This window comes from Parus major, chromosome 7, assembly GCF_001522545.3.
Source record: "Parus major isolate Abel chromosome 7, Parus_major1.1, whole genome shotgun sequence".
Taxonomy (NCBI): domain Eukaryota; kingdom Metazoa; phylum Chordata; class Aves; order Passeriformes; family Paridae; genus Parus; species Parus major.
In genome coordinates, this window is record NC_031776.1 from 21,578,760 (window position 1) to 21,598,683 (window position 19,924).

Below are 19,924 nucleotides of genomic sequence, written 5' to 3' on the forward strand. Positions count from 1 at the left end.
GACCCCAGGTTTGAATGGTTATCTCTTAAGATTGCCACAACAAGGCGTCAAATGCTGATTCTTTTGCCCTGTTCATCATCCTGTAGGTAACCAGTGTTGTTATGCCACTCGACTATCTGGAAGATGAGTATGATACAAGAGACTGTGCTGCATTAAAGGTTAGTTTCAAGGTCCTTAATAATGTGTGTTTTCACTTGGAAGTGCTTGGAAAAAATACTTTTTCCAGTTGTATACTGAATTTAGGTTTAGATGTTTTCTTTGTGTAGTGAAAAAGCTGTAGTGTTCCCTTTATCAATATGCACCTATTACAAATTTTCCATTAACCAAGTATTTTTTTATGAACCAAGTCCTGTGCTCATGATAACCTTTCATAGGACTTCTTTTGAACATTTTTAATTACAAAACATTTTAGTAACAATTCTATTCTGTATTGCATAATGCCATACTATGGATCTCTTGTATATTACATATAATTCCTAAGGATGTGTCATGGAGTCTAAAACAAAGAAGCACAGAGAGCCCTACCAGTAACTTTTTAAAATCTATGTTAGCTTTTCTTAACTACTGATTAAGGCAAAAGTTTAAAACCTGAAGAAGAGGAATGCAGTAGCCAGGACAGAGCATGTGTTTGTGTTTATTGTGTGTATTTCCTTGTTTACTTGTGAAATAGACTGTATGTGTTCTGCTGGTTTCTTATTTCAAATGTCAGACCTCAGCCTGATTCCTGATTAAGCTCTTCAATACTTAATTTAGTCTTGATGGCATGAGTTTTAAAATAGCCTTTAATTTTTCTGAAGTATCATCTGACTTTTTGCAGTACCTACCATCCCTTTTAACCTAAATAGAACCACCTCTGCTTTTAGGATTTACTGGGGGAAGGGATACTTGCATTCCTTTCCTTCTGTTCACAGCCATTTCCCTCATTCACTTCTCCGGTGCTCATGACCCCAGAGTGAGAAGCTGGTCAGCATTGAGCTCCTGAAATTTTATACAAAGGAGAGCACTTTGAAGGGAATACTGGGAATGTAATAACTTTCCTCTCCTCCCTGTTATAGACATGTTATGTCAATAAATGATAAAAAATTCTCCTTACTGGAGAGACCAGCAAGAGCGAAGTCAGTTCTTCAAGCTTGATTGTAAGAAATAATCTTAAATAAGAATGATTGTTTCTGTGCCAGTTTAGAGGGTTTCTTCTTTTCAGCAGAAATGAGAATCATTTCAGGGGAACAAATTGCAATAGCATTGATGATAAACTGGGCACTACAAAAACCCTAAGAAACATTATTTCTAGAAAAGACTTTTAAGATGTTTGTATGTAGACTGACCTTAAGCCCTTTACATAATTGCTTCATAGCATTAGCTAACATGGAGAGTTATAGTTGAGGTTATAGCTGTATCTGGTCTTTTATTTTCAAAATAAATTATGTGACTAATGACACAGTAAAATACACTGACTTTGCCAAAGGACCTTTTTAATACAGTTTAATTTTGCATTTCAAAGGCTTGTGCTGTCCTAACTCAGTTTTCTGTTTCTACTTATATGCAGACCTCACAGTTTTCACGGAGATCATTTTGGAGATTTTACTTTCATGAAGGCAGAGATCTGGAATTTTACTTCAGGCCTTTTGATTGTGAAGCTAAGCTTGAATGGGTCTGCCAGATAACAAAAGGTAAACTGCAGTTACATCCATTTATTCATATAAAGAGTTTAATGCAATGAGTTGTAATTATTGCCCTATAATAGAAACTTTGCAAACAATATTTTACTGTTTCCTCTCTGAACTGCTAAGAGGACAGTACATGAAATGTCTCACGAATACCACATACAAACAGATGGACACTTAGATCAGAAATTGACCCTGAGGAGGATGCAGTATCACTGCTCTAGTATTCTTTCTAGTCCCATGAAGTAAGAAGTGGTTTCTTGTGCAGTGATATAAGCCACTGAATTGCAGCATTTGTGAACTTGACTTACTCTTTCTCAGTGATATTTTTAACTAAATCACCACAAATATTTTGGGTGTACAGTTTGCTCCTTAGGTGAACTAGCCTTCTTCTGGTAAAACTGGTGTACTAGCTTCTTGTTGTAGTGAAACAGAGGAATGGGAATACAAAAGAATAGCATGGTATATCTGCACAGATCCAGGTTTTTTCATGCAGTATGAAATGTAATCCAGTAGACTTTACATTTGGATTGTTGATTAAAAAGTGTCTTGGGATGAAACTTTCTTGTTGGGGTGGGACTCTGGTAGAAATACTACCAGATGTTTGATGCTTGAGAGATGGAAGAACCACAGATGTGTAAGATGGAGGTATGCAGTACTACCATTGATTTTGTATCAGCTCTGTATGATTTCATTTTCCTTTGTTGTCATCATGAATACTGAGGAGTATGAGTAGTAACCATCACTTCTGTTATTTGTGGCCACACTATTAGAAGGTGAATTCAGTGACTTTTCCTTTTTTTCCTCTGGACAGGTAGCACTCCAAAGACACCAGAGTGGTATATACCAGGTAATTGGATTTCTTTTGTATTTTTCCACTGCGTGTAGGGTTGTTTATACTCAATATCTTTTATTAGTTTTGTTACGCTGCTACTGCAATACCTGTTTCATACCAGAAAAGGTTAGAACTGATAGAATTTGATAGAATTTGATTTTGAGTGAGTTCAAAATGAAGAGTGTTGACTCTTCCAAGTGTCAAATTGAGATTTCTTAATACATTCAGAAAAAGAAAATATTTGTTTTTCTGAATTTGTTTCTTTCTCATGTGGTATTTCTCCTGTGTAGATGAAATTGGAATTCATGGAGCCCCGCTTGTTGTTGATGGAGCAGAGCTGTGGTTTGTACCAGATAAAAACCTGAGCTACCAGGAAGCTATTTTCTACTGTCAAAAAAATGATAGTGATTTAGCCTCTGTAGAGTCTTACCCAAAACTCAGGACAATACTGTCTCAAATAGAAAAGGTAAGGGGTGTAATCTGTTTTCACAGTTACTTTCCATTGCAGGAAAATTTACTTGCCAAGTTTTCCAATATAAGAAAATGTTAATCTTAATTTATTTCTTTTTCCTGTTGGCCCCAATGGTTTTCAATTGTACTTAAAAGAAAAAGATGGGATAAAAGTGAATTATTTTATTGGCAGTCTGGTAATGGAATTTTTAAATTTTAATGTAGGTTTAACAACATTAAAAAAACACAGAATTCTCTGAATGTTGAAAAAGTGTCATAGCAGGACCACCATACAAGCATCCTATTGTCTGCAAATATTTCATTAACAATTGTGCTGGTTCTTAATTTTGTGCATGGGACAACGTATAGTTTTTCACCTGTTGAGAGGATTTAATTAGAAATGCATGATGGTCTGATAGGCTTTATTGATAGGGGTTTGTGTTGTTCATGGGATGAAAGTACATTCTTGTAAGGTGTCTGAGAAAAACATGTCAAGTTTCAGTACCTCTGTGACTAATTTTGTTACATCACTCTGTCTTTGGTGGAGTCAGCTCTTTCTATGTGGGATGTAAAATACTGGGTTTTCTTCTTTACTTCCACAGTTATCAAACAGCGAACAGAAGTGGTGGCTGAAGTTCATTGATTATGGCTACAGCTATCATTCACCGTATGTAGAATAATTATGAGATGCTTTTTTGGAAGCTTTATTTTGTATTTTTTAGGAATTGTTAACTAGAGTAGTTAATTCATAGTATTTTTATTGTAACTGAGTTAGTAATCCATTTCTTGTGTGTGTTATCAGAGCTTCTAATTTTGGGTTGTTGGGCTTAAGGATCTTAGTCTTGCTGTGGGAATCCTTGAAATATATGATCCTCATAGCTAATGTATGCCCTTGATCTTTGAAATGCTTTTATTGGGGTTTTGAGCCAACTTCTATGTTCTGTTAACATTTGGAGAACTGACAAAAAAGAGCACCCATTCTGATTCTGAGGTTTGAGGAATACCCAAGAACAGGGAATGGGAAATTTGTTTAAGACATCACTGTTCTAATTAGGTAATGCCAAAGTCTTGGAGAGCTTTTAGTATAGTCTTGTAGAGTTGGGATGACTCACAGCAAATCTTGCATCATTCCCTTCTTGGCTGCAGAGAAGATTCACTGTCTTCTTACAAGGAAAGTCCTCACTTTCCAAAATACTGTAGCAATGTACTATTGTAAAAAGAAAACTAAGGCTATTTCCTATTCCCTTCACTTGTTCTGACAATGTGCTGTGATTGCAGCATGGTGATAAATAACCTCATTCTGCACATCTCAACACAGTTAATTTGGGCACAGTACATAACTGCTGAACCTACCACATATTTATTTCTAGCCTAGTTGGTGTAGGGCATCTAGAAACAGTTAATAGCCCAAATTTTTGTTTGCACTGACACTGTTGCCATCAGAATTTCTCCATGAAGGTCACATTGGATTGGAGATTAACTCTGCAATATTTATGTCCAGTTTACAGTTATTTCCACGTTTCCATGATAGATTACTGAGAGATTGCTGGTATATTTCCAGAAAGAACTGGTATAGAGGTAAGACTGTTTTTACTTTTTCACCCCCTCTGCTATTGTTGTGTTTATTTGAAAAGAAAAAAAAAAAGTAGTAATTACTGTTCTACCCAAACTCTTCTATTAAATGCAAATTGATACCAAATTAGGAGTGAATGGCTTCTTCATGATAATCTGATTGACTGTTGAATCATTTTTTCTACCTCATGGTAGAAGCTGTGGTAATATTTCTTAATGACCAGAGGCAAACCTAAATTCAAATGACAAATGATACATTGTCACTCTTTTTGCAACAGAAATTATTAGGTGAAATCTGGTTTTGGTGGCTACCTTTTTGTATTTATGATACATATTCTGAGCTCTGGAGTTTGTCTGAGAGCTGTTAGTTAGAGAGGTTGACTCTATACTTGCAACCATGTACACATCTGGAGACACAAATTCCATTTACTATTGGAATCATACTGTAAGAGATAGACAAAGTAATGAAAAAGCCACCTGGTGGTACTTGAAGCTTATTACTTCCTTTTTTCAACAGATTTATGTTGAGGAAAATGTATAACCTCCAGTGAACGAGAAATCCTCCTGTCTTCTACCATTTCCATTTTAAGCACATTTTCCCCATTATTCAGTTGTTTGCTGATGAACTGTTTTCATCTCTGTTACCCAAAAATTGTTCTAGGCAAGGAAGTCAGTCCATTTATGACTGCAGGAGTCATGTAATACAGCACAGGTCAGATGCTGTACTTGTAGATGTTAAAGGTTTCCTTTTGGCTTTTTTTGATGTTTAGACATACCCTCTTTGCCAGAATACAAGGATAGTCCTCATATAAAAATATTTATTCAATAATACTCTGTTTTCAAGTTCTCTCTGCCTATATGAAATGTTAATACTGGAAGCAAGAGCGAGACTCTGGATCTTCAGGAATATTGTACTATTGTCTGGTGTAAATTATTTAGGCTTGACTGTTGCTCTACTGCTATTTTTAATACTTTCTATTGCATAATAGTAGTTCAATGTGGTTGCACCAAAGAAGGTTTCCCTTCGGGTTGGTCTTTATGTCATAAGGTATGAATAGCAAATGGAGTGTGATAGGCATTACCATAACTGTTTTTTAAAACTTCTGTTTCTGCAGACTACCCAGTTAACTGTAATGTGAAACTGCCCTTCATCTGTGAAAAAAATAATGCCTCCTTACTAGAGAAACATGATCCCAGTTACCACCCAGTCAGAGGAGGCTGCCCTAAAGGCTGGCATCAGTTCCGGAATAAGGTACAACAATAACACAGATTCATCATCCTTGCCTATTTTTCATAGTCCATCAAGCTGGAATCCCTTTCTAAAAGAAAGAAGGAGGTAGCCCCTCTGGTGAGGAATAGACTAGAAATGGGCTTTTGAAAACTAAGTGTAGTGATTAAAATAATCTCTTCCCCTTTTGTCCCTTATTCAGCACTGATGGCTTCTTAAATTCAAAGCATTCATTCTCAGGTTGTTTTGCTTTCCCGTCACCACACCACACCACACACACCATCACCACAGTCCAGGAACACTGGTTGTATTGTCTAATCTTGGGCTTCTACTTTGAATGAAGAGAAGGATTAGGAAGATTAGGAGAGGATGAGATTAGGATTAGGAGAGGATGAGGTTTCTGTGGCAGAAGCATGTTGTCTCTCTTCTGGAGTAACCATAGGCAAGACAGCAAGTCGGCAGACATTGTTTCCTGAGTTGCCTTAATGATTAAATTTACTCAAGAATTAGTGACAGCTTTTAAGAATTAACCAAGAAGTCAGAAACCATAGTATTATTAATTATTGCACTATTACATTTTAAGGCAGTCATGTAGAGTCTTAGTGAGATTCATTCCTGTTGTTTGCTCCACCATTATTCTGTATCAAATCTGCACGTTGAATTCTGCCAAATTTTGCAAGCTTACTTCACATCATTGCAGAATAGACCTTGGAGTTCCTATGTAGTTTTACCCCAAAGGAAGCTTATTACAAGTTCCTGACCAGCACTATCTGGCTGCAGAGTTCATGTGTGAATTCTCATTCCTAAAACAGTACATGTTCTGATGTAGCAAATAAGAATTACTGAATATCAATGAGAAGTTAGTCAGGGGGATCATTTTATATTTAGCTACTCTGCTGAACCAAATAAATGCTTGCATCTACTATCAGGTTCCTTGCTTTCTGCAAAAAATAGTTATAAGTTACTGAAGGAAATGAGAAGTGAGTTTTTAGGGTTGGTTTAAGGACCTCTACATATTGATTTATGTCTTAGGCAGAATGGTATGATGAAAATAATTTTCATTATATTTATTTTGCAGTGTTTTCTAAAGATGAAACCCGAACATTTAACATTTAATGCAGCTAATGAAAAGTGTGTGACTTTTGGAGGCTCTCTTCCATCTATCTCAGATCAAGCTGACCAAGGTAGGGTGGTGAACTGGGGCACTTTAGTATGCAGCTTCTCTTCCACATTCAGAATGGTTCTGCTTAAGAACTTGAGCATAAATCACTTGGTTATCCACAGGCATACTAGGAGCAGTCTAAAAATCCAGGACTAGTTAGAAATACGTTGTCTGTTGTTTGCATCACTGTTAATGTAACATGGAAATGCAGTTAGCAGACATTTGAATCAGCTTAAAGAGCAGCTTCTCTGTATGATCTTAACCTGTTACAAGAAGAAAAAAGTTGCAAAATCTTGCACTGAGAGTTGAGCATAAAAAGGTCATTATTGACTGAAAAATTGTTTGGCTTTGCAAGCTAAAACATAACTGAGACTGTAGACTTTGCACTGTGAAAAACCACCTGCTTCCAAGAGGAGCTCAGCTATGGGAATGAGATGGCAAATACAATGCCAGCTGGAGCACAAATTTATCTTTGTTTCTGCATGTACCAAGCAGTTTAATGTTGCCATTTGTCCAAACTGACCCCCTGTGAGCTCTTACGGACACTGATGAGAGGATGGAAAGCAGGAGAACTGGAAAACAGAGCTGTTTCACCTTAATCAACTAAAGTCAATGAGAGAAATGCAGTGGGGAAGAAATGGGTTCACATTGGTTGCAAGTAATGTTCAGCAATAAACTGCTGAATGATGTGGCTGAATTTGCAACTTTATTCTTGTGGATAATTAAGAGTTCTCTGAGGGTATATCTGAAGTAGCTCGGTTGAATTCTGCAGTGCCCACAGTGCATATTTTCTTTATAAGCAAATAACCCCTTGCCAAACAAAACATGGTAAGTAGACTAGAGGAGTCAAGAGTGTACCTGCAGGCAGCAGCTTAATGGTAATTTTTTTTTACCACTGTTATTGGGGAGGATTAGTGTTATATACAGGAATATACATGTCTTAGGCCTACGTGTTTTTGTATGTATTTAAGGTTGGAAAAGCACAGCCATTCTGAAATGTTACATAGCAGGATCCCTTTTGTGATTTGGTGCATTTGGAAGTGTTTGTTATTGTGTCTTGCTTTTCTTTTCTCTGTGTACTGGAGACCACCTATATGGAAAGAAGACACAGTCCTCTTAAAATGTGTTTCTTTCTATAGGCTGCCTCTATTCCTCCCGGTGGCATTAGGGGCTAGTCCTGACATGTAAATCTAGAGTGGCTTTGTGTCCTTCAGAAAATAGGCTGTGGCTTGTCTGGCATGTGACCAATAGTTAAAACATGTCAGCAGTAGCTAATTACATGGCTTCGATTTGTCTTGTGAACTAGTCAAGTTTAGTGAATGCCTCTGATGCCTGCAGGGTTACTAAAGCCCATTGTTTCTTGACAGAATGCTCACTAAGAGGGGTCTGATTGAAGGTTTACCTGGCTGACTTTTTTTTCAGCTGAATCTGACTTTCTTTGACCTGTTTTGCTTTCTCTGATGGTGGGGTGGACAAACTCTGCCAGAATCCAAAAAATGTTCTGATTTATGGTATATAAAAGAGAAAATGGGAGATAAGATTTCTTTCTTCAATTCAAAAAGGGCAGTGAAACAATACAAGATCTTGCAGGCTTGTGGAAAAGCAGCTTCTTAAATTTGTAAGTAAAAAGACTCCAAATTAGTGGGCAAAAGAACAGGTTAAATCCCCTACCTTCTCCTCAACTCAGAATTTGAAGGACAAATACCAACAGCCTGCTCCTTTCAGATAAAATCAATATGAGAGGTGTTATCATATGGAAGGAAGGGGATGATAGGCATTCGGCAGTCAGGAAGGGCTGGAAAAATTAAATTAGCATAAACAGGGACTGCATAGTCTTACTTATGTGAATTATTCTTTCAGATGTTTACTGTTGTTTTCCTAACCACAATATGTACATTTACTGTTCTGTCCAACAGATTTTATAACATCCTTGCTTCCTGGTCTGCCAAAAGATATTTGGATTGGTTTACAGTTCTTGTTCAGTACAAGAGAAAACAAATGGATAGATGAGAGTAGACTATTGTATAGTAACTTTCACCCACTCCTGACAGGAAGATTAAGGAAAATTCCACTGGATGTAAGTTCTGATTTTTGACTTCTCTTGCCTATTGAGTAATGAACTTTGGAATGTTGTGTCAAAAAAAGTCCCATGTAACAGACCAAATTCCCCAGTTAGTCATTTTAATTGGCCAACAGGGTGGCTGACAGTACTGGAGTTCTGTTTGCCTTTACTTGGATGACAACTTCTGAAGTGTTTTTAGCTTAGAAAAATTTTGAGTTCAGGCACCTGGTAGTGTCTGTAAAACAGGTAAGCTGTGCTGCACCACTCCTCTTAAACAAGTTCAGACAGATAGGGTTCTCCTAGACTTAGGTTACTTTACTTCTACCCAAATATGTTTATACCTTATTTGAGTCTGATAATGATATTTCTGTTTCTCAGCTTTTTGATGAAGAATTTAACAATCAGTGTGGCGTAATCCTCAATGATCCCAAATCACAGTATGTTGGAACGTGGAATTTCACTGCTTGTGCTGACAGGCACTTCTTGGGTATATGCCAGCGGTCTATAGGTAAGTCTGGAGAGTCAAAATAAATTGCAGCCAGAGTTTAAACTTAAGGAGTTTAAACAGGAGACTTTAATGCATGTAAATTATTTCACTTGAAGAGCAAGATTCTTATAGAGACTGAGCAGGTAAATTTTAGAAAAGCAGAGTGTAGAGGAGTGTCTGGGGCCTGTTTTATCAGCCATTCAGAATTCAGGGTCTTTAATGTTCTGTGGGTATAGCGGTCATATGCACTTAGGGGTGGAACAAGTGACTTTTTTTTTCCTTTTCAAAACTGTGAAAGTGAGAAGTCCTAGGAAGGAATCTTACAATATTTATATCCTACTTAAATAGATCCTCTCTCTTTTGGTTCTATGAGAATATAAAGTATCATAGACTCTTAGTGTTGAAGTTGGTCTCTCCTCAGAGCAAACTTGAGAGTTGGTGTGAGTGGGATTTTTAATCTGAACTAAAAATAATATTCAGATGTACCCATGTGGGTTGGCCAATACCAATTACTGGAGTAAGATCAAACACATATAGTTATTATGTGCATTTAATTACTGCTATGGGCTAATGTTCAGCATACCCACTTCTGAGTAGGTTCCTTTATATAAATAATCCTTTTAAGTGATGAACATGCTATCTTCTAAAAAAAAAACCAAACACAAAGAAACCTAGGTGTACAGAACGCCCAAGCCTACGCCCACCTTCTTCATTCTCAAACAGGCAGAGATTTCCACCTCCCACCCCCCCACCTCCATTTAACATACAAAATCTTCTTTACTCAATGCCAAATACTCCAGAAATTATGAGTGTTAAGATTAGAAGTCTGGATGGAAGAGATGTCATAAAAATGTGAAAAGGAGACTTTTATGAATTGGAGGTTGACAATGCATCTATTTATATCAATCTTTTATTAGTCTGGAGTGACTAAATACTCAAGCTTTCTTTGCCACAGTTGTAGAAGGTGTAATGAGAAAGGTTTTTGGACTGATGGAGAATGTGTCCTGCTATGGTCTGGTCTTATAATGTGCTAGGGATCTAAGGATAGTTTGGGCTGGGAGGGACCTCAGCAGGTTGTAGGGACATTTGTGAGACAGTCCAAGTTTTCTAGAGCTTCATCATCGGGAAAAAGATTATTCATGTTCATTGGAAATCCTGGCATGATTGTGATTTGCAGAATTTCTTGAGATGATAATAATCATCAATTATTTTTCAGAAATGAACATTTTACTTACTGTCTTGTTTCCAATTTGGTACCCCTTGATGTGATGGCACCCTGGGTTCCATGGCTCTCTTTTGTAGCTGTTTACTAAGTGAAAGCATTTGGCAGCAGACAGAAACCACTTGAAACAATCTGTTTGAGCCTTGTCAGATTTCTGATCTATTGAAAGCTGTAAACATCAAATTAATATTGTGTTTCTGTCGTCTCGTGTTTTGGAAAATGGCCCTGTCAGCCTATCAATCAGCCTTTTATATACTGTTATTTATAGAGTGATGCTTCCCCTCACCCCTTGCAAGCCTTTTTCTACTTCAAATATTTTAAATATCAGGAGGGTTCTGCCTTTTGCAGAATGAATTTATTTTTGGTTGTGTATAAAGCTTTTGGGGTTACCATTTGCATGCAAAACCTTACCACCCACAGGAGTATTTGCATCTTCTATTAACTGCAGAAGCCATGCATCACTGAGCTGTGTGCCTTCAGGCGTGGTGCTGGTAGCTGTGATAACACTCCGTGCTCAGAGCACAAATCGTGAATTACATCCCTCCCTATGCTAGCTGGATTTTATGCAATTAGTTAAGTGGAGGCAAAAACAGTTCTCACTGTATTCATGGATGGCAGTAAGGAGTCCTGGGACTGTGCTGTACCAAGATCTGCATAGACAGGTTTTGTGGCCCATTAGATTTGCATAAGCATAAATCCACAGAGATAAATGAGTCACTATATTGCAGCAGATGCTCTCTTGCATTTGTGTATAAAGTTATAGAATATGTTTTTAATTCAGTAAATTATTTAGCAGTTAGCTAAAAATAACATATAAAAAGATGTCAACCTAAGTTGAGAAAAAGATATTTAATAATACATTGGCTGAAAATAATAATTTTTTTAATATATATTTTTCTATCTAAGATATCAAAGATGTTTTCTTCCAACTATAATTACCAGCATAACCCACTATCCAAGATGATTTTTTTTTTCCCAAGCATAGTCAAACAGGTTTTTCGGATTGTTACAGAGACACTGGGAGTTGAAAATGTATTATAGTATTTAACTACCTAACTACTGGATTTCTTTCTTATGTATAGGAGCTGCTGATAACCAGACAGAGCAAGTCATTAATGAAACATTGAGCTATCAAAATGTTCAATACATGTTAATTCTGAAGAATTTGTCCTGGAATGATGCAATGGCTGCATGCATAAATAACAAGATGCAGCTGGTTAGCATCACAGACCAGTTCCAGCAGGCTTTTCTTGCTGTTCAGGCCGCTCTTCATAATTACCCACTCTGGACTGGGCTCTTCAGCAGAGATGTAAGTTTGGTTTTTTCCTCAGACTGTGGCTTAAGGTAATTTTTACAGTTGTGTGAAACAAAACCTAACTTAAAGAAATGCAATGACAAATTACTTTCTGGGCTAACTCTTTTCATATAGGGATAATCATCTGGAGTGTCTCAAGATAAATGTTTTAAACCTTCAGTTCTTCAAGTTACATATTCTTGAACTCCACTGGATGAATTGATGATGATGAAAATTATTTTAAAAGACTGATTATGAAGGGATATATTGTAGGGTGGCAGCAACATAGGTTAATGAGTCATCTCTTTGGTTAACAAATGAGTAATGAGTGTTGCCATTCCTCACCACTGTTTACAGTACCACTCTAGAAAGACGACCCAAAAATCAGTTTTGGAAGGGAGAAACTAGAAGTGGCAAATAAATTTCAAAATGAATCATTGAATACTTGTAGAGATACATTTCTGAAGTTTAACTTAGATTCTGTTGTTACTTCATGTTATTTGTGCCCATGTTTTGAGTTTGAGGGAGGCATCTCTGAGACAGATTAGTGGGTTTTTCTTTCTCCCTATGTTTTTTTCTTGGTCAAAAAAAAAAAAAAGAAATAATGCAGGAAGTGCTGCTTTTTATCTTTAATAGCTGGAGGACCTCTTGAAAAATCTTTATTGTGAATTGAGAGCTGTCTCAGCTGTTATGGGATGACTTGGACTTGCTGGAAGGGTTATCTTTTTTGCACACATTTATCTTTTTCAAGCACATAAGTCAGGAGATAATTGCAAGAAAAATAATTTTTTTAGAAGTGCCTCCCCTACAAAGTATGGTGATGGTCACTCAGCACTGTGGTGTTATGTTCTTTTGTCAGTTCTGTGATACTGAATACTTCAGTAAAGTAGGGGAAAACAGAAATTGGAGTACATACTTTATGGAGAATATTTTTAAATTTTTAAAGGAAATAACCATTTAATCTTAGTGAAAATGGAGAAAACCAGACAACCTATTTTCCTGTCTCTTGTTTTTTTTTTATCTGTAAGTGATGATCAAATGATTCATTTTCGGGCATATAGTTCAGGCATGCACTGGCTCTTCACTATTGCAACACTTCATTATTTGGGCACAATTAAAATGTCACATGAAGGGAAATTATAATGCAACTGGTCAACAGAACTTGTTACTCCAGGCTGAAATCCAACACAAAAGAATGATGCAAGATAAATTACACAACAGTAGGGGGATTTCCCAAAGTCTTTCAAATGTAAGATTTTAAAGGCTAGCATGCTGCTTGTATGTGGGTTTTTTCTTCCTGCATCCTCCAGGGCAGGAACACATCTGAGGTATTAAATCAATTAAGTATTTAATAGATCACTTTCAACTCAATGTGGAGTTACTGAGTCTGGACTTTCTTCTCAGTTATTTCCAGTTTTCCAAGACCAGGAGATTATATCCACCATTGCTTTGCAGATGCAAATGATGTAATTTGGGCATCCCATTGCTAGGCCTTCCTCCCTGTGTACAGCAGTGAAATATCACCTCTGGATAATTTGGCATTCAGCTAATTTGTATTTTTGCAACTGCAGAACTTAAAATAACAAAGCTTGTTATGTTGTGAACAGGAAATCAGTTCATGAGGGCAGTGGAACACTTACAGTTCTCATTAGAGACACTGAAAATGTCTAGCCAGTGTAAATATACTATCATATAATTTTCTGCACCTTATATTTTTTTTTACAATGTGAGCTCATCCTTTTTACTTAAATAATGTTAGGGTGGAAAACATTACGGGTGGCTCGATGGGAAACATGTGAGTTTTAGTCGCTGGTCTGAAGATGATGAAGAAACAAATGAAGAATGTGTGTTTTTGGATACTGATGGCTTCTGGAGAACTTCTGACTGTTCCTCTGAAAATCGAGGTGCTATTTGCTACACATCAGAAAGTATGTATGCTACCATAATTTTTATAGAAGTTGACTTTTATTTTATTATGAAATATATTCAATGATTGCGGCTTGTAACTTCAAAATTATAACTGTTTTAAACTTACATTTCCTCTGACAGTCTGATTTCTATGCCATTAAAAAAAAAAAAACTGGCTTCAAAAATGGGGGGCATTCACCTGTTGGTCTTAATCTAATTGTACCTTAGAAATTAATTCAGCATGGATGCATTGGGTCAGTACCTTTATTGCCAACTGATTATAACTTTGCACTGCTTCTCTAAGATTGTTGCATACTAATCTCTCCCACTTGCCTGTGGGAGAAGATTAAAATACCTCTGTACTATTTACATCTTAATATTGGGACCTCCTGAAAACTGCTCAGAAATGGAAATCCTCTACAGGGAGAAGGTACATGACTATATGGAGAAGGAAGGTAGAAGGTAGACACTGAATTGAAAATTAACATAATCTGAAGCTCACAAAACCCTTCTAAATATCTACTTATTCTACCAACACTGGGATATAGTAGGATGTGGTTTTTCATTTCCAGGAAAGAGCTGTGCTAGTTATGAATCCTTCAGAAAAAGATTTTTGAGACATCATCACCGACTTCTTCCCTATGAGACCATTATGATTTGTTTTGGTTTTATTCTGTGAGGGAACACAAGCCATTGTACATCCTAAATCATAATAAAATGTGATGTTATGACATCATTAACTATTTTGTGCTTACAAGCCAGGGAACTGCAGGAAGAGTCCTCCTCATTCCTCAAGTATTAGATAAAGCCATAGAACTTAGAGGTGTTGCTAGCTGTAAAGTAGTTTATTTGTTACAGTGATCTGCCTTGCACAAGAGTCAGTAAGAGCTTTTTGTTGTTGGCCTACACTTAGCACTTTTATGTAGTATTTTATTTTTGAACCTATTTAAAATAACCCTGAAAACTGGCAAGTATCTGTGTTCTTTAGTAGAGCTTACTGCTGGTTTTGTTACTTTAAAAAAATCACCATCATGAGGAAACTGAAAACAACACATTTAAAGGATGACAGCGTAATTTGTCTTACATGTTTTTAAGTGGTACCTGAAAGTGGTTTGTGGGGTGCCAGGTCAGGTGCTGTTATTAGTAATTCATGTCCTGATGTTGTCTTGTCTTTTTTTAGAGAAAACTGAAAAAGAACAAGTTACACAAGTGAAGTGCCCACATAAGATTAAAAATACACCCTGGATATCATTTAGAAACAATTGTTACACTTTTATGATAACAAAAAATAGATGGAGAGAACTGAAGCCTCATGAAGCTCATCATTTATGCAGGAACATGAGTAAGTACTTTGTCATACTGCAGGTATTTATGGACTTAGCTTGAGGGAGATGAGTGTTAGATCTGAGTCACTGTCTTACAATGACAGCAGAATGAATGCTGAGAAAGGCTGTATCAGTAATGCAGTAGTGTTGCACTACTCTGATAAAAACTGCCTGAGCATGGAAAGGAGAGCTGAAGAAAGAGGCAGCTGGGAACTACTGAACTCTGACATCTCTGAAATATGGCAAGTTTTTTGTGTTTGCTTGGGGGTTTTGTTATTATATGCCAGTTTTAAATAGTTTGGATAATTGCTGTACCCTTGGCAACACTGTGGCTTTACAGTTACATTTCCTTCATGGTTTCCTGCTGCCTCCAGCTTTCCTGTGTGGAACATGTAGGTGAACAAAGTAAATAAACTGAAAAGCACATGGATGTTTTCTGTCCATCCTGAATAATGTATAACCTTAGGAGCAGCTTTCCTCTTGTATTAAACATTCAGACATACATCTTTCCAGAAATTATTTTTATTTTTTTGTGAATTGATTTCAATTCAGTCTTTTTCTTAATACTGTTTCTCTACTAGGGCAGTTCAAGCAAATCACGAAAGTTTGCTGATATTTTTATGTTCTTTGCGGAGAATTTTTACTACATACAACTTAAATTGACAGTAGGACCCACAAATATCTCTGGAGCTAAAATCTTCCACTTATCCACAAAACCAGGGATAGTACCATTGATAATACATTTGAAAATTGGTTTTGCACTGTTCAATAGTTATGTTATAAAGATATAGCCTTTACAGATGTTAACCTATCTGTAATGATTGTAAAGAGTAATAGGAAAAAAATGTTTATTTTTTAACTTAAAGGTGTATTTGTAAGAAATTAATGTAAAAAATTTTCAACAGACCCCGAAGCATTTGTTCTGAGTGTTCGAGATGAAGAGGAGAATAACTTTGTTACTGAGCAGCTTCATTCATTCAGTGGTCTGGCTCTGTGGGTCTGGCTGGGTGTGATTTATGATGACAGTGGTAAGATTTAAGGGTTTGTTTTTTTCTTATTAACTGGACTGGAGTCAGAATTTGCAGCATTAACTGCATGTTTCTTGCATGTGTCAGTTTATAACTAAAGTCAAAGTGAATGCAAACCTGTAACAATGATTTATATTTCTACTTATCTTCTAGAAAAAGAAACCTGACATGCTCTCTGTTTGAGTGATAATTAGATCCAATATGTTCTGTTTAGTCTAAATTTGATTTCCCTGGAAAGCAGGACTTAAAGTGGCCAGGATGAGTAATGCTAACATATTTAGCATTGGATATGGAACTGATTTAGAGTAACATGCAGTATCCCAGCATTTTTTCCAAAGTGAATATCTGTTAATATCATTAATATATTCAAAGTTAAATGGTATTTGTAGACATTATCCCAGTTGTTTAATAAATATGCAATGTTTTCCACAGATAAAGTGCTCAAATGGTATGATGAAACTCACCTGACTTACAATAACTGGAGGCTGGGAAGACCTATCATAAAGAAGAACAGTTTTTTTGCTGGTGTAAATCTTGATGGGTTTTGGGATATTTATAATTATTCTCAAAGTTGGCATGCTAATCACTACAACATGTACAGTATTCTCGCCTGTAAAATCGAAAGGGGTGAGTAGTATTGGAGTGTTGGATGAGGGTCATAATTTAAATCATGCTTCCTGCTGAGTAAGGCTTTGGTTTTGCTCCTAGTGGAGCATGGCACAGCTGTCATGAGCATCTGGGGTCATCTAGTCAGTCTGCATCACTGCTGTGATACTCTGATCAGGAGAAATATTTGCTGTGCTCATCCAGCAACTGCTGAACTCAGTGTTCCAAGTAGCAAAAGTAAACTTACCTTGATAGAAGTGGCTTGTACTGAGCACTTTAATGCTTGAGTTACACTGATACAGATGGATTTTAATGCTTTCTGTATTTTTCCTAGTAACATGAAAGAAATGCATGCAACTTTCCATCTTATTCTTTGAAACAGGACACCAACAGCACAAGCCTCCATTGCCTGACACTATTCCACATGGGAACAGAACATACAGGATCCTTCAGAAAAAATTAACGTGGTATGAAGCATTGAGATCTTGCCAACAAAATAACAGTGATTTAGCAAGTGTACACAGTGAATCTGATCAGTTATTTCTAGAAGATATTGTCAGACAGGATGGTTATCCTCTGTGGCTCGGGTTGTCAATTCATGATGTAAGTATATACTGTTAGGGATGTCAATAACAGATTTGTGAATAATATTTTGGACAAGATACAAAATATTTTCTGGTGTTTTTTTCCAGTTCCTTAGAATCTGTTTTACATGTGGTGTATTTTCAACCTTGTGTAATGTGTTAATGCTAAGTTTTTGGTGAATGTAGGCACACCAAGATATTTCTTCCTAATACCTGACAGTTTAAAATAATACACTGTTCTCTCATCATTCCTTGCAGCACAAGGAAGTGTGATTTGCTACCCCTAGAGGCTTCAGAATTTATAACCCTCTGTAGAATCAGATTTCACTAGCAAATAGAGACAGACAAGGTTGTGTGGAACCTGCTTAGTTGAGATCAGGAGTGGCTCTCCAGAGCAGTTCAGGAGCTGGCTCACAGTAAGTTCAGTGTCCATTCTCCCAGGAAACACAATGGCAGGAGGCAGCTGCAGATCCTCCTCCTCTGCTTTACCGGGAGCCAAAGCCTGTGGCCCTGCTCCCCTCACTAATTGCCAGACTTGCTCACAGTAGTTGGCAGGAATACTCCTCTGCAGAGGTGTGATTTCTGTGCATACCTGCGAATGGGTCCTTCACAACTGACGCCTCATTGTCATGGGTTTCCAGGAATGTATCTGAAGTAGGAGCTAGCACTGCAAACCATCCCTGAGCTGCCCAGTTTTACTCACTGAGACCACCTCAACAGTTTAGCAGTTTGCAATGTATCCATTAATGTTCATGGCAGGGAAGGCAGATTGCTTAAATGAAACAGCAGGGTTGGAACTAAGTAAAATGTTCCCCATAGGATAAAACAGGCACATTGCATTCACATTAAACTTGTGAACTTGCTGTCCTTTCTCAGTTCCCACAAATAATAAAATATTCTATGTTAAGAAAATGCAAACTATATTGTATGTTTATTTGCTGTGAATTTAGATGAGACCACCTGCTCTTTAATTTATCACTCTACAAGGGGCAAATATTGCTACATGACTTAATTCATGATGGATGACATTTAAAGCACAGTCATATGTGGTTTAAAATTTATGTGTTTTTTCCTTAATTAGGGAAGTAAAGCTAATTTTGAATGGTCAGATGGAAGTGACTTTGACTACTATCCCTGGGAACTGGAAAACTCAAATACTACTGAGAACTGTGTTGTGTTGGATACTAAAGGATTTTGGAACCGCACAAAGTGTACAAATGTTGCTGAAGGTGCCATTTGCTATAGCCCTCCAAACAGTAAGTGTTATTTTTAAGGTTTTGTTGGCTGTCTTTACATGTTTTATTTAGAAGTAGAAATGAAGGTTGAAGTACTGCACATGGTTCCCTTTTTAAGAGGAGTTTTCTATCAGGAATGATAAAACACTTTGTAATACTGCAGGGAGATAAATTCTCATCATTCCAGTGGTGAAAACCTAAATCAAATCTGGTTACTTCTTGATCATCTGTGATAGGAATATCAAATGTATCTTTTCTAAATCAAAGTACTTATCAAATATATCTATAACAAATGTCAAACACCACAAAAAAGCAATGAAAAATTGTTCCCAAGCCTTTGGGATTTATGGTAATTTTAAAATAAATTCATACATGACACAAGAAGAAGGAATATAAGCTAATTGAATAGTGGTTGTTGGTAGGAGTAGTAGCCCTTGTTAATACTTATTTTCCTGTTATTCCAGAGACTGTGCACAAATAGAAATAACAGCAATTTCTTTGTCTTTGCAGAGAGAAAATTAGAGGCAAAGCAAGCAAGCAGAGCTTCTGGATGCCCACAGAGCAGTGGCTCCCTGCAGTGGGAGCAGTACAGGGATCACTGTTACGCCTTTGACATGGCATTCTACAATTTTTCTGTGTATAACGTGGAAGAGGCTAAGAGAATCTGCCAGAAGCTGAGTAGGTTTAGACTCTATCACGTTACAACTTGTAATAAGTCCACTATTTGAGAAGAAATAAAACCCAACAACCTAAAATCTTACACTGGTTATACTTTGGCTTTGCCATTTTTTTGTTCCTTTAGTTTAGGAAAGGCAATAGCAAGCTTTATCTTTGAACACCTGATGAAAATTCTTAATAAAATACTGCAACATGCTACAGATCATTTGGCACACTCGTATCAACAGATAAAATGCAGGTAGCCAGTTGTAGAATATTCAGAAATTTAATGCTTATGGTTTGGAGGAAAGCATTTTTTCTGCATGGCAAGTTAGTGCTGTTGGCAGGGCTTTCTTATTATATCCTTGCCACAGCTGCTTGCTAATAGGGAGCTTGCTAACCTATCAAATGGTTCAAACAGCATGTATGTTATAGATATTAAAGCATGTAAAAAACTTAATTTTATGTCAAATTAATGTATTTTCTCTCTTTGCTGAGCTACACGGAGAATTGCATTGAAGAGACGGTGTTAATTAGTTTGATGTACAGAAGTTTTAATCACCCTAATGTAGAAGTTAGTGACTGTCATAACTTTCTTTTATGGC

General features: G+C 36.8%; 1 protein-coding gene across 1 annotated transcript in view; it reads left to right on the forward strand.

Moving 5' to 3' along the window:
- The window catches only part of LY75 (lymphocyte antigen 75), a 43,647-nt gene that overhangs the window by 19,517 nt on the left and 4,206 nt on the right, over window positions 1-19,924 (forward strand). The window contains exons 15-32 of the mRNA XM_015634005.2: window positions 87-158; window positions 1,547-1,670; window positions 2,479-2,514; window positions 2,790-2,965; window positions 3,552-3,616; window positions 4,451-4,527; window positions 5,637-5,773; window positions 6,828-6,933; window positions 8,828-8,988; window positions 9,352-9,481; window positions 11,765-11,991; window positions 13,736-13,904; window positions 15,065-15,226; window positions 16,115-16,237; window positions 16,670-16,864; window positions 17,226-17,446; window positions 18,509-18,683; window positions 19,173-19,340. Coding sequence (XP_015489491.1) covers window positions 87-158; window positions 1,547-1,670; window positions 2,479-2,514; window positions 2,790-2,965; window positions 3,552-3,616; window positions 4,451-4,527; window positions 5,637-5,773; window positions 6,828-6,933; window positions 8,828-8,988; window positions 9,352-9,481; window positions 11,765-11,991; window positions 13,736-13,904; window positions 15,065-15,226; window positions 16,115-16,237; window positions 16,670-16,864; window positions 17,226-17,446; window positions 18,509-18,683; window positions 19,173-19,340 — 2,524 coding nt within the window. The remainder of the gene's footprint in view (window positions 1-86; window positions 159-1,546; window positions 1,671-2,478; window positions 2,515-2,789; window positions 2,966-3,551; window positions 3,617-4,450; window positions 4,528-5,636; window positions 5,774-6,827; window positions 6,934-8,827; window positions 8,989-9,351; window positions 9,482-11,764; window positions 11,992-13,735; window positions 13,905-15,064; window positions 15,227-16,114; window positions 16,238-16,669; window positions 16,865-17,225; window positions 17,447-18,508; window positions 18,684-19,172; window positions 19,341-19,924) is intronic.